The 19,291-nt window shown below is 38.4% G+C and overlaps 1 protein-coding gene across 1 annotated transcript in view; it reads left to right on the top strand.

Annotated features, from left to right (window-relative positions):
• The window catches only part of syt9b (synaptotagmin IXb), a 54,100-nt gene that overhangs the window by 26,097 nt on the left and 8,712 nt on the right, over nt 1–19,291 (top strand). The window contains exons 4-6 of the mRNA XM_058398086.1: nt 12,973–13,093; nt 14,524–14,695; nt 17,410–17,539. Of these exons, the coding sequence (XP_058254069.1) occupies nt 12,973–13,093; nt 14,524–14,695; nt 17,410–17,539 (423 nt within the window). The remainder of the gene's footprint in view (nt 1–12,972; nt 13,094–14,523; nt 14,696–17,409; nt 17,540–19,291) is intronic.

Raw genomic sequence — 19,291 nt, 5'->3', positions numbered from 1 at the left:
TTTATGGATGCTTGCATACAGCAGCTATTTTGGAGCTGGTATCCGCACAGGGTTTGGCTTTATGGGAACATGCCATGCTTGAGTTGGTGCTTGGAGTGATATTTAGCTCTTGTGTGAAGGCTAGAATCATCGAAACTCATTTTCCATCCTAGGCTGTTTTTACACCTGGCTAGTTGCTAGCGTTTGTTTTGGATCCTGGTGCATTTTCTCCCTTGGTTTGGATCGATCCGATTGCAAATGAAATCTGGATGGAGATCGAGCAAACGACCTAAAGGCCCAATGATCCTACCTGTATAGCAGTGCATGATGGGAGGAACCCCCCCCCCACACACACACACACACTTTGCTCTAAAATAGCTGTGTTGAAATGAAAAGGGTTTGAGATCAGATGTTTTTGAATAGAAATGAAAAAGTTTTCATGATCTTGAGGAAATTGGGATGGCTTGTGGAAAGTTCCAGATATTTCATAGGGGTGAGTGTTCATGTACAAGTTTGAGTAAATGAACTTAAAAGTACATGGAAAATGACTTAAGGGGTTAAATTGTATTTGAAAGAATCTGAGGCAAAATCCACTCCAAACATCCGTAACTCGGTTTGGATTTGAAAAAAAAAAAAGTTTCTTTCAACGTCTGATGTTCTTTCAGCTTCTTTCTAAAGATTTTCTATGTGTAACTTTTTCTAAAGAACAAACAAAGACCTCAAAAGTGTTAGAGTTAACCTCTTTTTTTAATGAGCCTTCATTTTCTCAGAGCTTTACAGTTTAAGAGTCTCGCATCAGGGTTCAGCAAGAGTTCTCTAGGAACAAGGTGCTAAATCTCAGACCGCGGCACCAGAGTTGGTTCTCAGCCCCCCAATAAATGCTGCTGACCTGGAGCCAAGATTAAGTAACCTGTGGTTCATATGGGTGCCAATAACTTTACTTAATTTACTGCATTTCGTTGCCTTGTAACTATGTGCAATGACAATAAAGTTGAATCTAATCTAATCTAATCAATATTTTCTCACCATAACAACAGTTCAGGTGAGATATTCTAAATATACAGTATACACTATATAGTGTATGTTATACTGCATTTAAAGTTGCTGTCACTTCCTGTTAGGTCACTTCCTGGTTCCAGAAGCTCGTAAGCAGATGCAGATGATGCTCTCTTAACAAGTGACATCATTAATAGTGCCATCAATATATTTATAAAGTGATCTAATAGAGTGAGCTTTAGAGTGATCAGGGAAGGATGAGATCTACTGTACTTACTCAAACCTCCCACATCTGATAAAGCAGGCTGGCAAAACAGTTGGCTAGTTTCCTGAACATATGTCCGTAATGTTATTTGTAGTCATCCAGCATTGATGGCTCACCCCTAAGCATCTGCTGGCGTGTGTGAAACACAAACACAAGAGTATAGTAGGGATGTGGGAAATATAATAACCGTCTAAAAAAAAATCGACAGGAAGAGGTTTTACAAAATCGACACGCATTCTTACAGACAGGATAATAACTCTTCTGTAAAATCTCCAGCACTTTGTGAGCAGGAACTGTTTTCTTCTGTGTGCATGAAGTCAGGAACATTTTAGAAACAGAAGCTGAGGTAGGAATGCAACAAGATTAAAACAGTGGTGGATTTTTGCACCTGAGTGCCGAGTGGTTTAACATACAACCTTGAAGAAACTCCAGTTTCTACCACAGCCGGATCGAACGTGGGTTAGAAACTGAGGTGGATATTTATTAAATGTCCAAAGGTGAGGGTAGCGAAAGGGCTGAGATCCACTGGGGTAAGAATCTTGATTGGGGTGTGAAAACTGTTTTTTGAAAAAGTCAGCAGTGAAGTAACTATCTGATCGTACTCCTTGACTAACCGTGACACTGTAACATGCCTCTCCTGTAATTCAGGTCAATTTGATTCAGTTTTATTTGTATAGCGAATCTAACCATACACATTGTCACAAAGTGGCTTTACAGAACTCTAGCAATTCACGATATACATTTAAAATGATTACATCTACCTAATGAGTGAGCCAGACGTGAGGAAAAACTCCCTGAGACGATGTGATGAAGAATCCTCGAGGCTCAAAAGGAAACTCATCCTCATCCTTGTAATCAGATCGTGTGATTTTAAATGTAGATAGTATAATTTCTCTTCTATAACTGTATCAGAAAAGTGCAAATAAAAGCGTAGTTTAATGTGAAGTCTATCTTGTTGATGTTATCATCTGTTCACTGATGGAGACTTGAGTGCAGACCAAAACAAAGCCATTCTCATGGGTTCTACATTTCTGGCATTTGGTAGATGCCCTTATCCAGAGCGACTTTAATTTATCTCATTTTATTCAACTGAACAATTACGGGTTAAGAGCCTTGCTCAGGAGCCCAGCAGTGGCAGCTTTTGGTAGAGCTGGGCCCTTAATCCTTAGTTGCTCAGTTGGATAAAAAATGATGTGAACTGCAAGTCTCTGGATAAGGATGTCTGTGAAATGTAAAATGGTTTCCAGGTGATGAGAACTCCAAGCAGAAGTATAGCATCAGGATCTGCAGAGCACAAAGGGTTAGGTTCGCTGTTATCCCAGGACTAGCATAAGTGTTTATAATCGGTTTGATTTTATTTTATAGCGTCACAACTTTCTAAACCACCAGTAGAATCCTAGTTTGTATCCCAGATGTTTGCATCAAAGTGTCAGCGAGCATCCGAGGCCTTTCCAGCGTTCTTATATAGGTCATATCTTTTGGGACATGCAGCATTAAACCAACAAGAGTATGTACATAAATACATAAATCATTTTCAAGTGACCTGATTATCTATATGACATTCTACACTCTTATCTACATTTTGTGGCATGAAGGAAATCTACTATTAGACGTTAATATCTTTACGTGTCGATTTAACGTCTGCATGTGAAGCCAGTGCTTGGTCTACAAAAACGTTAGAACTAGAGGATATTTGAAATTTGCATGTGGTTTCCTCAGTTAGAGCTTTGTTATAGTCACAGGGCAGAAGTGGGTGGAAGAACCGCTGTGGTTATACTACAGAGGAACGTATTTCCTTGTTCTTTTGAGAGGTGAAGGCACCACAGAGTCTATGGAGGAAGATGTTTGCCGTTCACACACACATTTGGTTCTCTCACACCACCTCAATTGCTGCCTTTATCCTTCAAATCTTCACATTTAGAAGAAACGAGGCTCAGGTTCGTGAAAATACGATAAATATTCAAATGTATGTACGATACCGAGGTCGAACGTTCAACAAAAGAAAAGAAATGTGATGAAACACTGCTTAAATCTGAGCTGAATTCACTGCTCAGAATCTCAAAGTGGGTGGAGCCTAATATTCAAATAACCCTGATTGATTTAAATCTCTCTGAAATGTTCTTCCAACCTTCAGAACTTTATTCTGTTCAGATTTATTCACTATTTTTTTTTCTTCACATTGCTTTCACTCACTCGGTTATTTGTTGCTTTCTAGATTGCGTTTTACTTAGTAGATTCGATTTCGCTCACTAGGTTATGTTTTTACTCACTGGGTTAGTTTTTGCTTGGCTAGTTTGCTCTCAGCTTTACTCACCATGTCTGCTTTTTCTTAATAGGTTAACGTCTGCTTGCTAGTTTTTTTTTTTACTGCCTCTGGTTACCTTTTCCTCTGTAAAGCTTGTTTACTTTCAGTCACTAGTTTAGCTTTCTCTTGCCAACTTGCTTTCACTGCCTAGATTAGCATTTTACTTGTTGGTTAGCTTTCAGTTTCTAGTTTCCTTTGATTCACAAGGTTATCTTTCGCTTGCTAGTTTGTGCTGACTGTTAGCGTTTACTCACTAGGTTAGCATTTATTAGATTAGCATTTACTCACTAGATTAGTATTTATGCACTAGACTAGAATTTACTTACTAGATTAGCATTTACTCATTAGTTTAGCATTTACTCACTAGATTAGCTTTTATACACTAGATTATCATTACTCACTAGTTCGCTTTACCTGCTTTTTTTACGTCCTAGTCTTTCATTCTCAGGTTTGCTTTCAGTCATCACGTTAGCTAACAATAAACATTTAATATTATTCCATTTGTTCCATGTCACCTTTATTATAGTTTGTTTGTTTTGTTTACACAACGAATGAGACTGAGGGGACTTTATTGTTAAAGTGTTAGCTATATTTTTTGGGATTGAGATAAAGACTGTGTTTTAAAACCCCAGTAATGTCCCAGGTCAGTTTTACCTGAACCGTACGAAAGGGTCAACTCAACTCAATTTTATTTATTAGTATAGCACTTTTTGCAATAGATATTGTCTCAAAGCAGCTTTACAAAAATATACATATTTAATATTAGACTAATATTCAAATTAATATTTATATTTATCCCTATGAGAAGCCTGAGGTGCCTGTGGCAAGGAAAAAAACCCAGAGGCAACATAAGGAATAAACCTTTTGAGGAACCAGACTCAAAAGAAAACCTCATCCTCATTTGGGTGACACTGTAGAGGGTGATTAAAATCATGTGCTTTCTACAGTCGTATACAGTCGTTTAGAGTTCCCGGGAGTAACCCTGAGCAACTCCTTAAAATCCTTTAAATGTTCAGTGATGGAGGTACAGCATATGTAGAATGTTATGTTATGTATTGAGTAACAGATTATTAATCCTCAAAGTCCTCACGGGGTTGGCAAATTCTCTTCGAGGTCCGAAATCTTCATGAAGTGGACCACAAGGGTTAGGCTTGTTAGGAACATGACTTGGAATTAGCATGGTGAGTTAAATTAAAGAGATAACAATCATAATATCCTATACGTCATTTCAAACCCAAACACAAAATCCAAACGAGTGCTGTGCTGTATGTAAATCATTACGTTTGATAAGCTGAATTCATCCTGTAATCCCCGGGCTGCCTATAAATAAAACACAAGCTAGTTAACGTACGTAAAGGTCAATCCATTTCTCCCAGCTAGAGCGACGGAGACACAGAGACAGATATTGAATGACGAGTAAAAGGTCAGTCGGGATGATTTACTGCTGCTGAATGAGCTGCCCAGGAACGTTCACCTCAGCAATAAGGATATTTCCCTGGCCCTAAGACATGTGATGGCATTTCTACAGGACTGCTAATACTTCACATACTTATGCAAGAACTAGATGAAGTGTTCAGGCCCAATCACACTCCACACCACCACATCACTTAAGCGTTAACCTATTTACAGAGTAAACAAGCTCACCTGATTCCCATCACTTCCTCATTCTGAGATACTTTTGAACTAGAAAACAACTTGTGAAGTCTTGCCAACTATTATCTGCTTTACCTCCTGCAATTCTGAGCCGGTTTTTACCTCGCTTTCACTGGTTGTTTGTTTTTTTTTTGTTTAGCCTAGCCTGCTTGTTTTTTTTCCCAATTTGGTGTCACTATTACACCATACAACATTATCACTTGATTGTTATTTCAATATTGTTTACTCAATCTGAAGTTAGACGAGTATGAACTGTTAAATTAAGATGTTTGAAAAAGTAGATCCATACAGTACATTTAGAAAAGAAAAAACCTGCCTCAGGTCACACTGATGTTAGCTGCTGATGGTAAATTTGTGGGGTTTTTTTCCACAGAGAAATTGGAAAATGCTAAATAGCTCGGATATATATATACATCAGATTTATTTCTAAGTGCTGAAATGTTAGCTAGCAATGATGTCCATAGAACTAGCTAAATGCTAATCAACTAGCTAATAAGGTAATAAGACTATTTTAGTAGAACACAGTGGAACCTCGGCATGTGAATTAATTGGTTCAGGCGAGTTCTTAAGGCGAAAATTTGTTTTGTGAAAGGAATTTTCCCATCAGAAATAATGTAAATGCAGATAATCCATACCAGCCGCCCAAAAATATTAGCAGTATGACCAATACGAAGTGTATGTAAAATCTAATGCTGCTTACAAAGAACTGACCCAAGCCAAGCATTCCATGTCAAGGCTCCTCACAGGAAGTCGTGCCACCAAGCTTGGGCTAAAAATAAAACCCACACCACCAATCTGTCAACAAAAAAACACCCCAAAAATCACCTAGCTTTTGAACGCATGCCGAAGGCAACGTTGGTATCGTTGGTATTGGGCCTTTTTTTTCCCAAACAGCTTTCACTGACTGATAATAATCGTAAAATACGTCAACTGTCTTCACTTGGCTTTCCACTGACACAAACAAGTTTTGAACGGCTCCCGGACATACGCGCAGCTGAACTGGTGCTTGGTTTGGTTCGGTTCGTTCGTTTGCAGAAAATGCTTTGCATGCTGATGCAAATTTCTTAAGGTGAACAAAAGGGCGGGCATTTGTATGGTTTGAGAATATGAACTGTGAAATATTTGTTGTGTTGTGTAACCAAATAAAATTCAGTGAGCTTAAGATATGATCATTTTACAAGGGTATAGTAATGATTTACAAAGTTCTGCTAATGTCATTTATTATTCAGTGAACTTTTTGTGGAGTTCAGTTCTGGTTTTTGTATGAAAAAGCATTTTTTCTTTCTAGAATATAATCCAATGCTTTGTGTGCATTACTACAATACTATGTATATTTAAAAAAAATGACAAAAGCGTCAGAAAAAAAAGATTTTAAATTATTTTTAATTAATCATTTAATTAATCAGTATTTCCTCATTGATTGGTCAGTTGCTATTATGACTCATAGGAATAGAAGAGATGCCTGTTAAAGGCTATGGATTGTTTTAATAAATCATATAATCACAGGTTCATTAGCTCTCATGAGCAACACCCCTTTCACTGTTGTGTAGTCCAGAGTTGGCTAACAGTCAGTGATGGCAAAGTTAGCATGGTTACATTTATATTACTCTTACAGTACATACCTCTATTCATTTCTACTTATCATAAGCAGTCTGTGTCAGTATTTGGGGATGACGTACACCTTTAAAGGGCTCTTAGAGGAGCTCCAGTGAGACATGTGAGTCCAGATAATCACCTAAGATTGACTGCCTGCACTCTCTCACAGCCAGTATTAAAGCTCTGCTCAACCTTGCTGTAATTTCATTGACGGCGTGCAAGTGACCATAATTTCACCGCTGACTTGATTTAAGTGCTTATGAGAGTGGAGGCGACTGTTATCCTATAGTCTACAGACGGAAGGGCGTGATTGAATTAGCGAGCCTGAGAGAAGCAGTGGATTCGCAAGGCCCAGCCCTTAATGCCGAGCTCACACAAAGAGTCTGAGTGCTGAAACATTTGAACACAGATAAATACTGGCGAAACCTCACTTGGCTTTCAGAGTGAACACTTTGGGGGCGTGAAAAAGCATCAACAACCATGTGGTGTGATGCTGCACGTCATTAAACATGCTAAAGTCGATTATTTTACTTTAACATGTCCTAAGGTATTTTATTTGTCTTACAGGACAACAAAGAGCACAAAATAATTATTATTATATTTATCGTTACATTTAAGTTAATAAGAGGAAAAAGTTCAGTTTCGGAAAAGTTACCAAATGATAAATCTCTAAAACAGGACACTCCTTTCATAAATGCTAAATAAATATCTAGGCTATGTGAAACATCCACTATACAAGACACTGTGAATTAACTGTTTCTGTAGAAGCGATAATGTACAGTCCCCTCCAAAAGTATTGGAATGGTACCGCCAGGTTGTTTTTTTTTTGTTTGTTTGTTTTGTTTGTTTTTTTTAGCACAATACAAGACATATGGCTTTGAGATCAAATGATGAAAATGAGACAACCGATTGAAATTTCCACTTGTAAACATCAGGAAAATAAAGCTGTAATTCCGATCTGTCATCTCGTGTTCATCTTTTGATCTCTTCATTCAAAAGGAAACACACATGAAAAGCTGCTCCAATACTTTCGGAGGGGACTGGATATGTGCTGTTTAACACATATTTCCATTTGACATGTTAAATCGATAGCTTTTTATTCCAGAAAAGCCAAAAATCACAGTTTGGCCTAAAGTTAAATCCTCCCCTGGGTATCCATTAGTCATCATAATAGAGCAGGCAGCTGAACTGAAAATGAATGCTTCGTTCTCTATTTTTAACTTGTAACTAGCAAACGAAGCAACCCTCTTGCCCTTTTGCTAACGATGGAAAACACACTGCAGACTAGAGGTAGTACTTTTTATAAGCATTCTTCCCCTGGACTTTAATTACAATGCAAATAAAACTGTAGTTAATAACTGGTGTTGGTATTAATGATGTGAATTCTTGGTCTTTTTAGTTGAATCGACTCATTTGATTCATCAGAGATTCCATGCCATTTTTCCCACTCAAACATAATATATTTTTTTAAGGGTAGTTTTTTTTTATTTTAACTACTAACCTGAGAGACTCAGAGCTGTGGAAGTGTCTTGGTTTGTTCTTTCTACAGCGATGTTCGACTTGTGAGTCAGCGGTCAATCGTTAGGAAATTGGTAGAAACCAATTTGTGAGTCGTACAACTCTCAGCTCATGTAACAACTGGGTTCTTGCAAATCAGATAACGATATTCTATATTTACTATTTGCTTACGATAATATAAGGTACATGTATTGAACCTGAGTGTAGCTGCAGCATCAGTTCCCCCCTGTTGGGTGGTAATAAGCGTTGTCCCCAGTCTGACAGGCACAGTCAGGGGGACTCATCCTGATAATGAGCCTGTCTCTGCAGCTAGCCCTCCATGACCTTTCACTACTGATAATAAATAAAATATCCAGCTGAGAGAAAGACCTGAGGGCCCTGAACCTCCCAGAACCTTCCTGAACCCCCATAACGAGGATCATTTACCTTAATACATGCTTGGATCTCTCTGGGTACACACAGGAGATGCATGTGTGAAGCAGGAGTCCGGAATCTCAGTAGAAGCTGGCCTTTGGAACTGATATTTGTATTCCATATCTACTTAAAGAGCTAACAAGACAAATGCTTTCATATATGACTGTATTAAGATGGTACAGACTAATCAGATTTATGGTATTAGTCCTAGTCCGGATTCCAATATGCTTTTAGCAACATTATCATCTGGTCTAATCTTTCCATTAACATAGGTATCTCAGTGAATAATTAGGAGCCCATGGAAGTACTGGGATCTGTGGGCTTGGCAAGTGCTGGTTGCCGTGTGCATTAGAAAGCCATTTAAGCTACATGAACACTGATTTATGACTTATGCATGCTTTAATATCTACATTTCTTCCATCCTGTCTTGTAATTCCACTGATGTGTTGATAGGAACCAAAGCAGCCAAAGTATGCAGATGGACAATCTAAAGATAACCCTGCTGCTAGATTTTGAGTCAAGCCCGAGATCTGTCTTGAAGTCAAGACTAAAGAGCCTGAAACAAGATGCTAGATGCAAAGCAGACACCTCTTTGTGTCTTTGTTTCAATGTGCAATTATTTTTCTCTTGCTTTACAAGTACAAACTGTATTATAGACAAGGACTTTGTGTTCTTAGCAAACTGAGGTGAAGAAACAGCAGAAGGAAGAGCAGAGCAAGAGGAGCATGGCATTAAATCATGTGAATTAACAGTTTTTCATGAAAGAGTATGGTAGCTTCTTTTTGAGACTAAGACTAGAGCAAGATCAAGGCATCTACATCAGTTGGTGCTGGACCGAGGCCAGGAAGATCTTGAAGGACCTCAGGCATCTGAACAATGGACTCTTCTCTCTGTTGCGGTGGCAACAGAGCGGAAAAACTCCCTGAAATGATATAATGAAGAAACTACCCACAGCAGATTATAATAATTTATTTTCTATAACTGTACTCTATATAGTCAAATGCAGTAATATGTAGACTTATTGATGATTTTGTTAGTTAACATAAATTACTTTCTGCCAAAGCCATCAAAACGGGCAATGACGGAGACTCAAGAGCAAAACCAACTGTGGCACCTCCATGGTCTCCAAAGTGGTACTATCTACAGCAATCCCATGTATCTCCAGGCTGACATGTGGGACCTTCCAAGTGATGAGACTCCAAACAGAAGTAGGGCATCAGGAAGATCCAGAGAACTGAAGCGGTCAGGATCGCTGGTATCTCAGGAGTAGTATGTGTAGTTGGAGAGAGAGAGAGAGAGAGAATTATGCATGGTTGTGATCATGTACACTTTTGTGCACAGGAACTCTGGCAAGACTAGCTATAACAGCATGACTAAAAGGAAGAGCCAGAAGGCTTTCTAAGAGAGCTTGAGGAGAACGTTCTTCCTGTAGGCCTTCAGACTCTCAACCAGGACAATACATAGAACCTTCCAGGACTTGTCTGCAAAACAAACACTACCTCGACCAGGTTTATTTGCACAGCATATATTACACTTAAATCACACACATGAGCATATCTGCACTTCATTCATAACAGTACAGGGGTTTTTTAACCTTTTTTGCTAACTGTGTTGTTGTTTTATGACCCAATAGGTGTATCTAGATTAAACATAATATGACTACTCACAGAAACATAATATGACTACTCACTCAGTGGGATGGTTGGGTTGGTGGATGGGTTTGGATAGAGGATGTAAGGTTGTCCAATTGGCTGAGTTGGGCTGAGAAAAAGATGCAAACTGTTTTCAACCAGGAGTCTGGCTCTATACTTGCACTTGTTCCTGACATGAAATCACTCCATGCATAATCAGCAGTCCAGCCATGATTACAATAAGCCACACATTGCTAAACCCAGGTCAGTTCTTCCAGTTAGCAGATAATTAGTGATATAAGTGGAGCCATTAAGTGAATATTTTAAAATAAAAGACCCTCTTTCTCCTAATTTGTGACCCACATGTTAAAAACTGGTATAAAACCATACAGATCTACCACCAAAATGTGTTTATATGTACATATATATTTTACCTCACACTTTATTCTCTTTCCCATCTGTATTGCAAATTCTATTTGTATAATAATTTAACTGTAGTTCTATACTAAGTATATTTTTATTCTTATTGAATTCACTACATGCCATACTGTGTATTGTTGTCTATGTTGTTGTTCCTTTGCTGCTCCCTGTTCGAGGTCGCCACAGAGGATCCTCGTGCCCGCATATTTGATTTGGCACAGGTTTTACACCAGATGCCATTCCTGAATCAACCGTACCATTTTGTCCTCCCTTGGGGTCAGCACTGAGCGTTAACTGTTCAGTGGCTAGGTTAGCTTCCTGCCCGGGAATCAAACCAGGGCTGTGGCAATGAGAACAGGGGATTCTGCCGCTGGACCACCAGGAGAGCTATGGTTGTATATGTGATTAATAATATTAAACTCTGAATCTGAAGTGTTACTGAACTAGCTAGCAGTGCCCTGATATCAAAATTTAAACAGTGTGTCACACAGGAGATTAGAAACATTTCATATGTAATCAGGGCATCTGATGTACAGTCAGGTCTGTTATTTGGAGTTGAAATTAGATCCAAATCGGGTGAAAATTGTAGAAATTACAGCACTTTAAAGTACTATGTTTATATATATTTGCCTCCCACCACCCCACCCACCCCCATCCAACTGTAAACATAAATTAATTTGTCATTTTTAATACTTGGATGCATTTCTTTTGTAATCAACGACTTCCTGAAGTCTGGAAACCATAGACATCACCAGATGCTAGTTTTTAGTTTTGTATATTTTTGCATTTTTTTGTGGTGGTGGTTTCTATATCTCATTAAAGGTGGGAAAAAATCTGACCTGATTTCTGATCTCAAAAACATTTAACAGGAGTGTGTACATTTTTTACACACTATATGCCCTGGAAGTGTATATTAAATAAGAATACAATGTTTATGAATACAATGTTTATCAAGCAAGTACATAACTTTAGAATTCACTACATATATAATTGAGTATTATTTATTTATTTTTTCCCTTAATCAAATCATTTCTAAGTGTCTGTGAAGCCATGGTGTGGTGTTCTTGTGAAAATGGTGCTATTTTAAGAAAGGCGCTAATTAATTAGAGAGCCCTGCTCTTCCTGTGGATGTGAAATGGAAAACTGGAGCTGGGAAAGGTGCAGGATTCCCTGCTTTGGGAAAGGCTTCTGATAGTCTTCCCACAAAACTGACCCAAATGGTCACTGTAACACCACTGAGTCCAGAGTTCCTCAGTCACTCCACTGGATTCCTCAGAGGAACCCAGTGCATGCCTGAGGGTATCTGTAGCTCCAGCACCTCGGTGTTCCAGCACTTGGGTGTTTTCTGGGATCTCAACTGGGTATTTCACACCTTCAGGCAAAAGTGTGAGAGGAGGTTGTTGATCATCTGGCACTGATAATGAGCTCAGAGGGATTTGTTTCTCAGTGTGTTGTTTGAAAGATGATGAATTATAATGTAGTGGAGATCATTGCGATTGGATTATGGAGGATTGTCTTAGATGATGGACGGATTATAGCGTTGTCGAGATTGGATGGATTGGCTTTTGGATAGATTATAATGTGGATATTTCTGGGGGTTGTACTGTGGATGGATTATAATGAAGTAGAGATCATTGAGATTGGATTATGGAGGATTATAATGTAGCAGAGATTGTATTGGGATTGGATTGTGAATAGATTGTAATGTAGTGGTGATCATTGGGATTGGATTGTGAATAGATTATAATGTAGTGGAGATCATTGGGATTGGATTGTGAATAGATTGTGATGTAGTGCAGATCACTGGGATTGGATTGTGGATGGATTATAATGTAGTGGAGATCACTGAGATTGGATTGTGAATAGATTATAATGTACTGGATATCATTGGGATTGGATTGTGAATAGATTGTGATGTAGTGGAGATCACTGGGATTGGATTGTGGATGGATTATAATGTAGTGGAAATCACTGGCATTGGATTGTGGATGGATTATAATGTAGTGGAAATCACTGGCATTGGATTGTGGATGGATTATAATGTAGTGGAAATCACTGGGATTGGATTGTGGATGGACTAATGTTCTGGAGATCATTACAATGGATACCATAATACTGTAGTTCTGTATAAGTTGCTCAAATTAGAATTTATAAGTAGTTCATTTTTTCGTGTGTGTGTTGTGATGATGTTGCAGGATAACGTGGACTTGGGTGACCTGATGTTTTCGCTCTGCTACCTTCCGACCGCGGGCCGACTGACCATCACGATCATCAAAGCCAGAAACCTGAAAGCCATGGACATCACAGGAGCCTCAGGTATTCCAAGTCTTCATTATAACATCTATAAAGGAAAATCCAGCCTGAACCTCTAGCATAATGGTCTTTATAATAAACCCGTGATTTTCAATGACACCCAAGATTTATTTTGTAATGAAAACTGGTTTAGTTTTACTTTTATCAACATGGCAACACACAAATGTACGCCTACACCATAGATCATGATAGTATTATTAATTTCTGTATAAACTTGCTGTTCCGTTCTGCCAGTGGAACGGAAACCGACTCAAGGGACATTTTCAGTCAGTCTAAACAAATGAATGATTTTTCAGGCTGTGAGTCTGATCTAAAATGAGTCTGTCGGCTTTCAGTGTGTTTTAGACGTGTGTTTTTCCCTCTGTTGGAGAACCTTACACAGAATTTTACTGGTTAAAGATCAAATTCTAGCTGCTTTTAAGATGAACAAGCACTCGGAGCATCCCAGAGAGCAGAAATTGGTTTGATATCAACATTTACTTTGAAGATACAAAATTTCTGTGGGAAAAAAATGAACCATTTTGTTTATCTGGAACTTTTCTATGAATATATCACCCCTAGTAGGCTAAAGAGAAACAGAAATACTTCTGAAACACTACAAATTCTTAACATCCTTGAGTGTCTACTTTCACATTAACTGCCACTGTGGAGTGGAACATGACAAAGACACTCAATGCTGTAAATGTACACAACCAAACAGGAGCTTTTTCCATTTTTTCTCATTCTGGGAAAAAGAGTTACCTCTTTTGAATTAGGAGAAATAGTAGACAACAAGTAAGACACTGGAGCTGTGAGGTGGTAATGCTATCCGCTTCACCATCGTGTCACTACATTAGAAATGGCTTTGGTTTATTTCCTCCAAACTGTTGAAAAGAAATGTGAACATATCCAGCAGCCAGACAGAATGTACAGAAAAACAGCGTGAAACGGCATTTCGACTCGACCGTCTCAGTGCGCAGAGCTAATCTGAAGGATGCACTGTAAGACACTTTGCAAGAAAGTACAAGAAAGAACAGCAGGAAGAATCCAAAAGCTGCCCAGAGGACACAACATAGGACAAAGGCAGTTGTAAAAATGGCGAGTGGGCAGAAATCTGATTAGATAATATTCATGAAATCCAGAAAGAGAGGTTTGAAACTAATCGAACTACCATAACATAACAAGACACTACAGTTAGTGTCGTGTTGCTATAAAGTGAATTAACCTTCATTTTCTTCTAAGGGTGTGCAAACTTTTGCACTCATTTCTTAATTGGCTTGTTGGACAAATTAGATATGTGTTTGCCAAGTTGGCTACTTTGCATAGTTCTCCAGAACTTTTTAGCAAAAAACAAGAAAAGTTTTAATTTCAAGGTGAAGGGTTTCTGTATAAAATGTTACATAACACTTATTGATCATTCAAAAAGTCAGTTTGATATTTCTGCTACATTTCAGACCCTTACGTAAAAGTCTCCCTCATGTGCGACGGACGGAGACTGAAAAAGCGGAAAACGTCTACCAAGAGGAATACCCTGAACCCCATCTACAACGAAGCCATAGTTTTCGACGTCCCTCCTGAGAACATAGACCAAATAAGTCTGTTAATAGCAGTGATGGACTACGATCGGTAAGAAACCCGATACGCAATTTTTTTTTATAGTCAGAAGCCGATAAAGCTCTGCCCAGGGTCAAAGCCAGAACTGTGGAGGCGTATTATTTAAAAAATCTTTTGGCTAAACCCAGGATTTAGTAGCAGTGGCAGATATACTCCTCTTCTTCTCCTACGGAGTAGGAAAAAAATGCACTCTGAACTCTATTCTGCATGCAACGCCAGATTCGTATCATCCATAAAGATGATGTTGCTCGGATTTTTCCACTGACCACTTGACTAATCCCAAAGGGTCCAGCTGTGTTTATGATATTTAGTAGAAGGGAATCAATAGGACCTAATGGGCTGGAGAAGGTCAGGCTAAGAGCTAGTGTTGGTTGCTGTAAAAATGTAATATGTAGTGAACCGTCCCTCCAGGACTTCGCAGGATTTTTGTGTTTTTTGCGACTTTTGCAGCCAAAAGTGCTTGATTTTCCAGCGGCTTTTTTTTTTTTGCAGAAAAATGATAGCTCCATCTACGAGTCACCGGAAATTCTGCGTTAATTTTGAAAAAATGCGAACGCAATTTGCTTACATACCACAGCAATTTATCGATTATAATTTTTATGTATTTTAAAACAACTGGTTATAATTTTTATCCATTTATATTTACATTTACTGTTGTAGAACGTCCACAAATCAGGCTCCATAATAAACAGGCTTATTAATCGCATTGTTAAGCGCTAATAAGTTCTAGTGAAGTTGATAAGACATAAAAAAAAATGCATAACAATAAATGATAATATATTTATTCTAATTGATCGAATTAATTCTTCACTCCAAAAAGGAATTATGCAGCATTTTACAAATATATACATATATATGGATACAAGTCCAAGTTACTTCAATTAATGAAGTTTGTAAATGTGTATAATAGTAATAAATAAAATAATAAATAAATTATATTTAAAGAGTAAATAAATATTATACCAAATTGCTGTTATTAACCTTTTTCTTGAACATACTGTACTTCAGTGAAAGTTCGATCTTAATCTAACCACGTACGTTAATCTACCAACATTGACATTTTTCCAGTCTAAGATTTCAAACGGACGAAAGGAAGAGATACACACCGCGATAAAGGGGAAGGAAACGGCGTGGGCGTTAGCTACAATGCATGGTTAAGAGTGAATATTTCATGAGACATCATCTGGCGAACTTCCTTATCCTCCCATCCTCAAGGCCACTCAGCCTCCCCGCAACGCTCCCTGGCAAACACACATTACTGTCTCAATCAAGACATGCTCCGAGCTGCACACTCCGTATCAAACGAGATGGACTCTGTGATGTCTGGGGACGCTAAAGAGCATTTCTGAGGAAACTCTGCATGCGGGAGAAGCATTTAAAACCATCCGTGGCTCTGTAACGATAGAAATAAGGAGCGATGGCATCCTTCCCGGATGAAAACCTGGCCAATTGTGTTCCTAGAGAATTCTTTACAATTCTTATTTACATGTGACCTTTATGTGAGAAATCCTGAAAGGATGACCGGAATGCCTAAATATTTCCTACTGGCATGTCGCTGAAAAGAAAATACAATAAAGGCTAAAGGAAGCAGGGTTTTTTTTTTTTTTTTTATTAATGGTGAGGATACATTTCAGTGTGTGGTCCAGATTCTCCATGGCAACATTCAAGATGTCACGCTGTTGGAGTCATACATCCAAATACTACACCACATGGTCTCCTATTCATATACACTATATTTACTAATATTCATACACCGTACAGTGTATGCTTTCACTCGTCCAGGGTTCCTGAAGGGTTCTTTGGATAGTTTGAACCAAGGTTCTACTTTCAAACAGGAAGTCTTTTGTTGTGAGGTCGTGTGGTGGGTTGAAGAGGCAGGATGTAAACAACCGCCTGTTTTTTTTTTGTTTTTTTTAAAATAAATAAATCGTGTCATTGTCCTTCACATAGCTCAAAACACACACACACACACAATAATAATAATCCATGCTCCTGCTTAAGAAAAACAGACGAGGGTCTAAACAGGAAGTAGATCCATAACATTGAAAACGCCAGAAGTGAAAGTGCGGAAGCTCTCGATCAGCTCCCGAGTTCAGTAGTCAGGAAGCTGATCAATAAATCCCACAATGCACCGTAAAAACTAGGGAGCATCGATTCTCAAAAAACTGTAGACAGCTTGTTTTACATAAGCAACGATTTTTAACTTTGTTTGTCATTTTAGGTACGGTTTGTTTGAGTCATGAAACATTTTTTTAAAAATTCCACTAACTAACCCTATGATCCTGCTTGAAGTGCCATGACAGAAACCTGCGTGATTAAGCTAACGAATTTATATGATGTATTAAACTAGTATGACACCCTCTCCCTCTCTCTCTCTTTCTCTCTCTCTCTCTCTCTCTCTTTCTCTCTCTTTTCTTCATCCTTGATGATGATGCTGATGTGTGACTTTTTTTTAACAGCTGGTATCTGATTACCAACAGAATTAATTAGACTTTCGCTATTCAGAATTTCGCTTTTAAGTTGTGAGTATGTTTGAAACAGCATGAAGTATTTAAGCTGCTCTACTATTTAAGTCCAGGTTAATAATATAAGAGGATTAAATAAGCCATTAACAATAATAACGATAATATAAACGGATTTAAGTAAAGGTATGATTCACAGCATTCATATTTTTAGCTTTATAGCGAAGCAAAGTTCTGTGCAACTAAATCTCCACTCTTCCACAGCGTCGGCCATAACGAGATCATCGGCGTGTGTCGAGTGGGGAACATGGCCGAGAGCCTGGGCCGAGATCACTGGAACGAGATGCTGACCTACCCGCGTAAACCCATCGCCCACTGGCACTCGCTCGTAGAGGTAACGACTTGCGAAAAACAACCTGTGATTTTATATTAAAACATTTAACTGGAAGCTGTCAGGACCAAACCCTTAGACTTCTGTGATCAGGATTTTGAATATTGTCATGTAATGATGTGAATTTCCAGCATTAGGTAGACACTCTTATCCAGAGTAACTTACAATTTATCTCATTTTATACAACTGAGCAATTGAGGGTTAAGGGCCTTGCTCAAGGATCCAGCAGGGGCAGCTTGTTGGACCTGGAATTCAAACTGACAGCCTTCAGATCAGAAGTCCAACACCTTAACCACTGAGCTATCACATTCCCCTATGTGGTAGCATAATGACTTTCTATGCGTCTCGGATGAATTCTAAAGAATTCTGCATTACATGTCTTCTGTCAATCAAAGCGTCTAGTCATTTGTAGGTACACTATATTGCTAAAAGTTTTGGGATACCCCTCCAAATCATTGAATGCAGGTGTTGTTTTTCAGGGGTTGGACTCGGCCCCTTAGTTCTAGTGAAAGGAAGATGTCCCAAAACTTTTGGCAACATAGTGTATCTTTGAGTTCATGTATGTGGAAGACAGCAGATATCCTCCTCCTTTTTCCTCCAAGTGTGTTATAGGTTTTCCAGCATCACGTGTCTTAGGGATAAAATGAGATAATAATCCCTAAGAACCAGTAGTCTAGGAGTCTACATGAATTCTGTTATGTTTTAACACATACACATGCATAGTACAGTGTTTTTTATTAAATGTAGCTTTTCTTTTTTTTTTTTTACATTTTCCAGCTTGTGTACTGCCTCAGTGTGCTTGTGTGAAGTCTCTTGTGCTTTCTTTTATTTATTTTATTTTTTGAGCTATTTTTCAGCCTGAATTCATTTAAGCTCCCATCTGGTGTAAACATCTGCTGTTTCATCAGATGTGCTCTCGAAAGAAAAAAATGACTTCACCTGACTGGACACGCTTCAGAAGATATGAAAAAAAAAAAAACAGGCTGCAATACTAATCAATAACATCTGACTGTTCATGTCAAAAATATAGAGGATTTGGATAACTTTCTACATCTGGCAAAGCCGGAATGTAGCATATAATAAGATAATAACGTGAAATCTGATGAAACACTAAACCTCAGATGAGTTTCTGGGTATGGCCTAATATTCTAATTAATGCACTAGATTGATGTCCCTTTGTAAGACTGCTAGCTAAAGCAGATTCTTTATGGTGCAAGGAAACTGATAAGACCAGGATGATCCAGGAAGGCTAGAAGTTTTATATTGCTTGGGCTATTTTGGCTAGATGTCTCCAGTGGAAAGGCGCTAATAATTCATAATTCCTGTACTTATACATAATTAAACTGGCCCAAATTAGAAAACAGTTATGGGATTGTACCTTGAGATTAGACTGAAATATGTGGGACCATCTGCATATTAGACCCGTCTAATCTCTTGGAGATTCGTCCAATCTTTAGCAAGGAAGTTAGCTATTCTGCTAAGACCATAAACAACACCAAAGCGGTATACCAAAAGAGTAGCATGTCCAGAGTCTCAGTATTCATTAAACAGGAAGTGAAAGATATCCACATGTCCTACTGCTTCCACTGAGATTCTGCATTATGGACATATTGGTCATATTTTTGGGCGGCTGGAACGGATTATCTGCATTTACATTATTTCTGATGGGAAAATTCGTTTCGCAATACAAACTTTCAGCTTCGGTTACTCCAAAGTAAATCAAACGTGCTATGAAGGTTTTCTCAGGTATAATAG

This window comes from Hemibagrus wyckioides, linkage group LG08, assembly GCF_019097595.1.
Source record: "Hemibagrus wyckioides isolate EC202008001 linkage group LG08, SWU_Hwy_1.0, whole genome shotgun sequence".
In the NCBI taxonomy this organism is placed as follows: domain Eukaryota; kingdom Metazoa; phylum Chordata; class Actinopteri; order Siluriformes; family Bagridae; genus Hemibagrus; species Hemibagrus wyckioides.
Note: the sequence above shows the minus strand (reverse complement) of the source record. Positions and strands in the feature narration are given on the sequence as shown.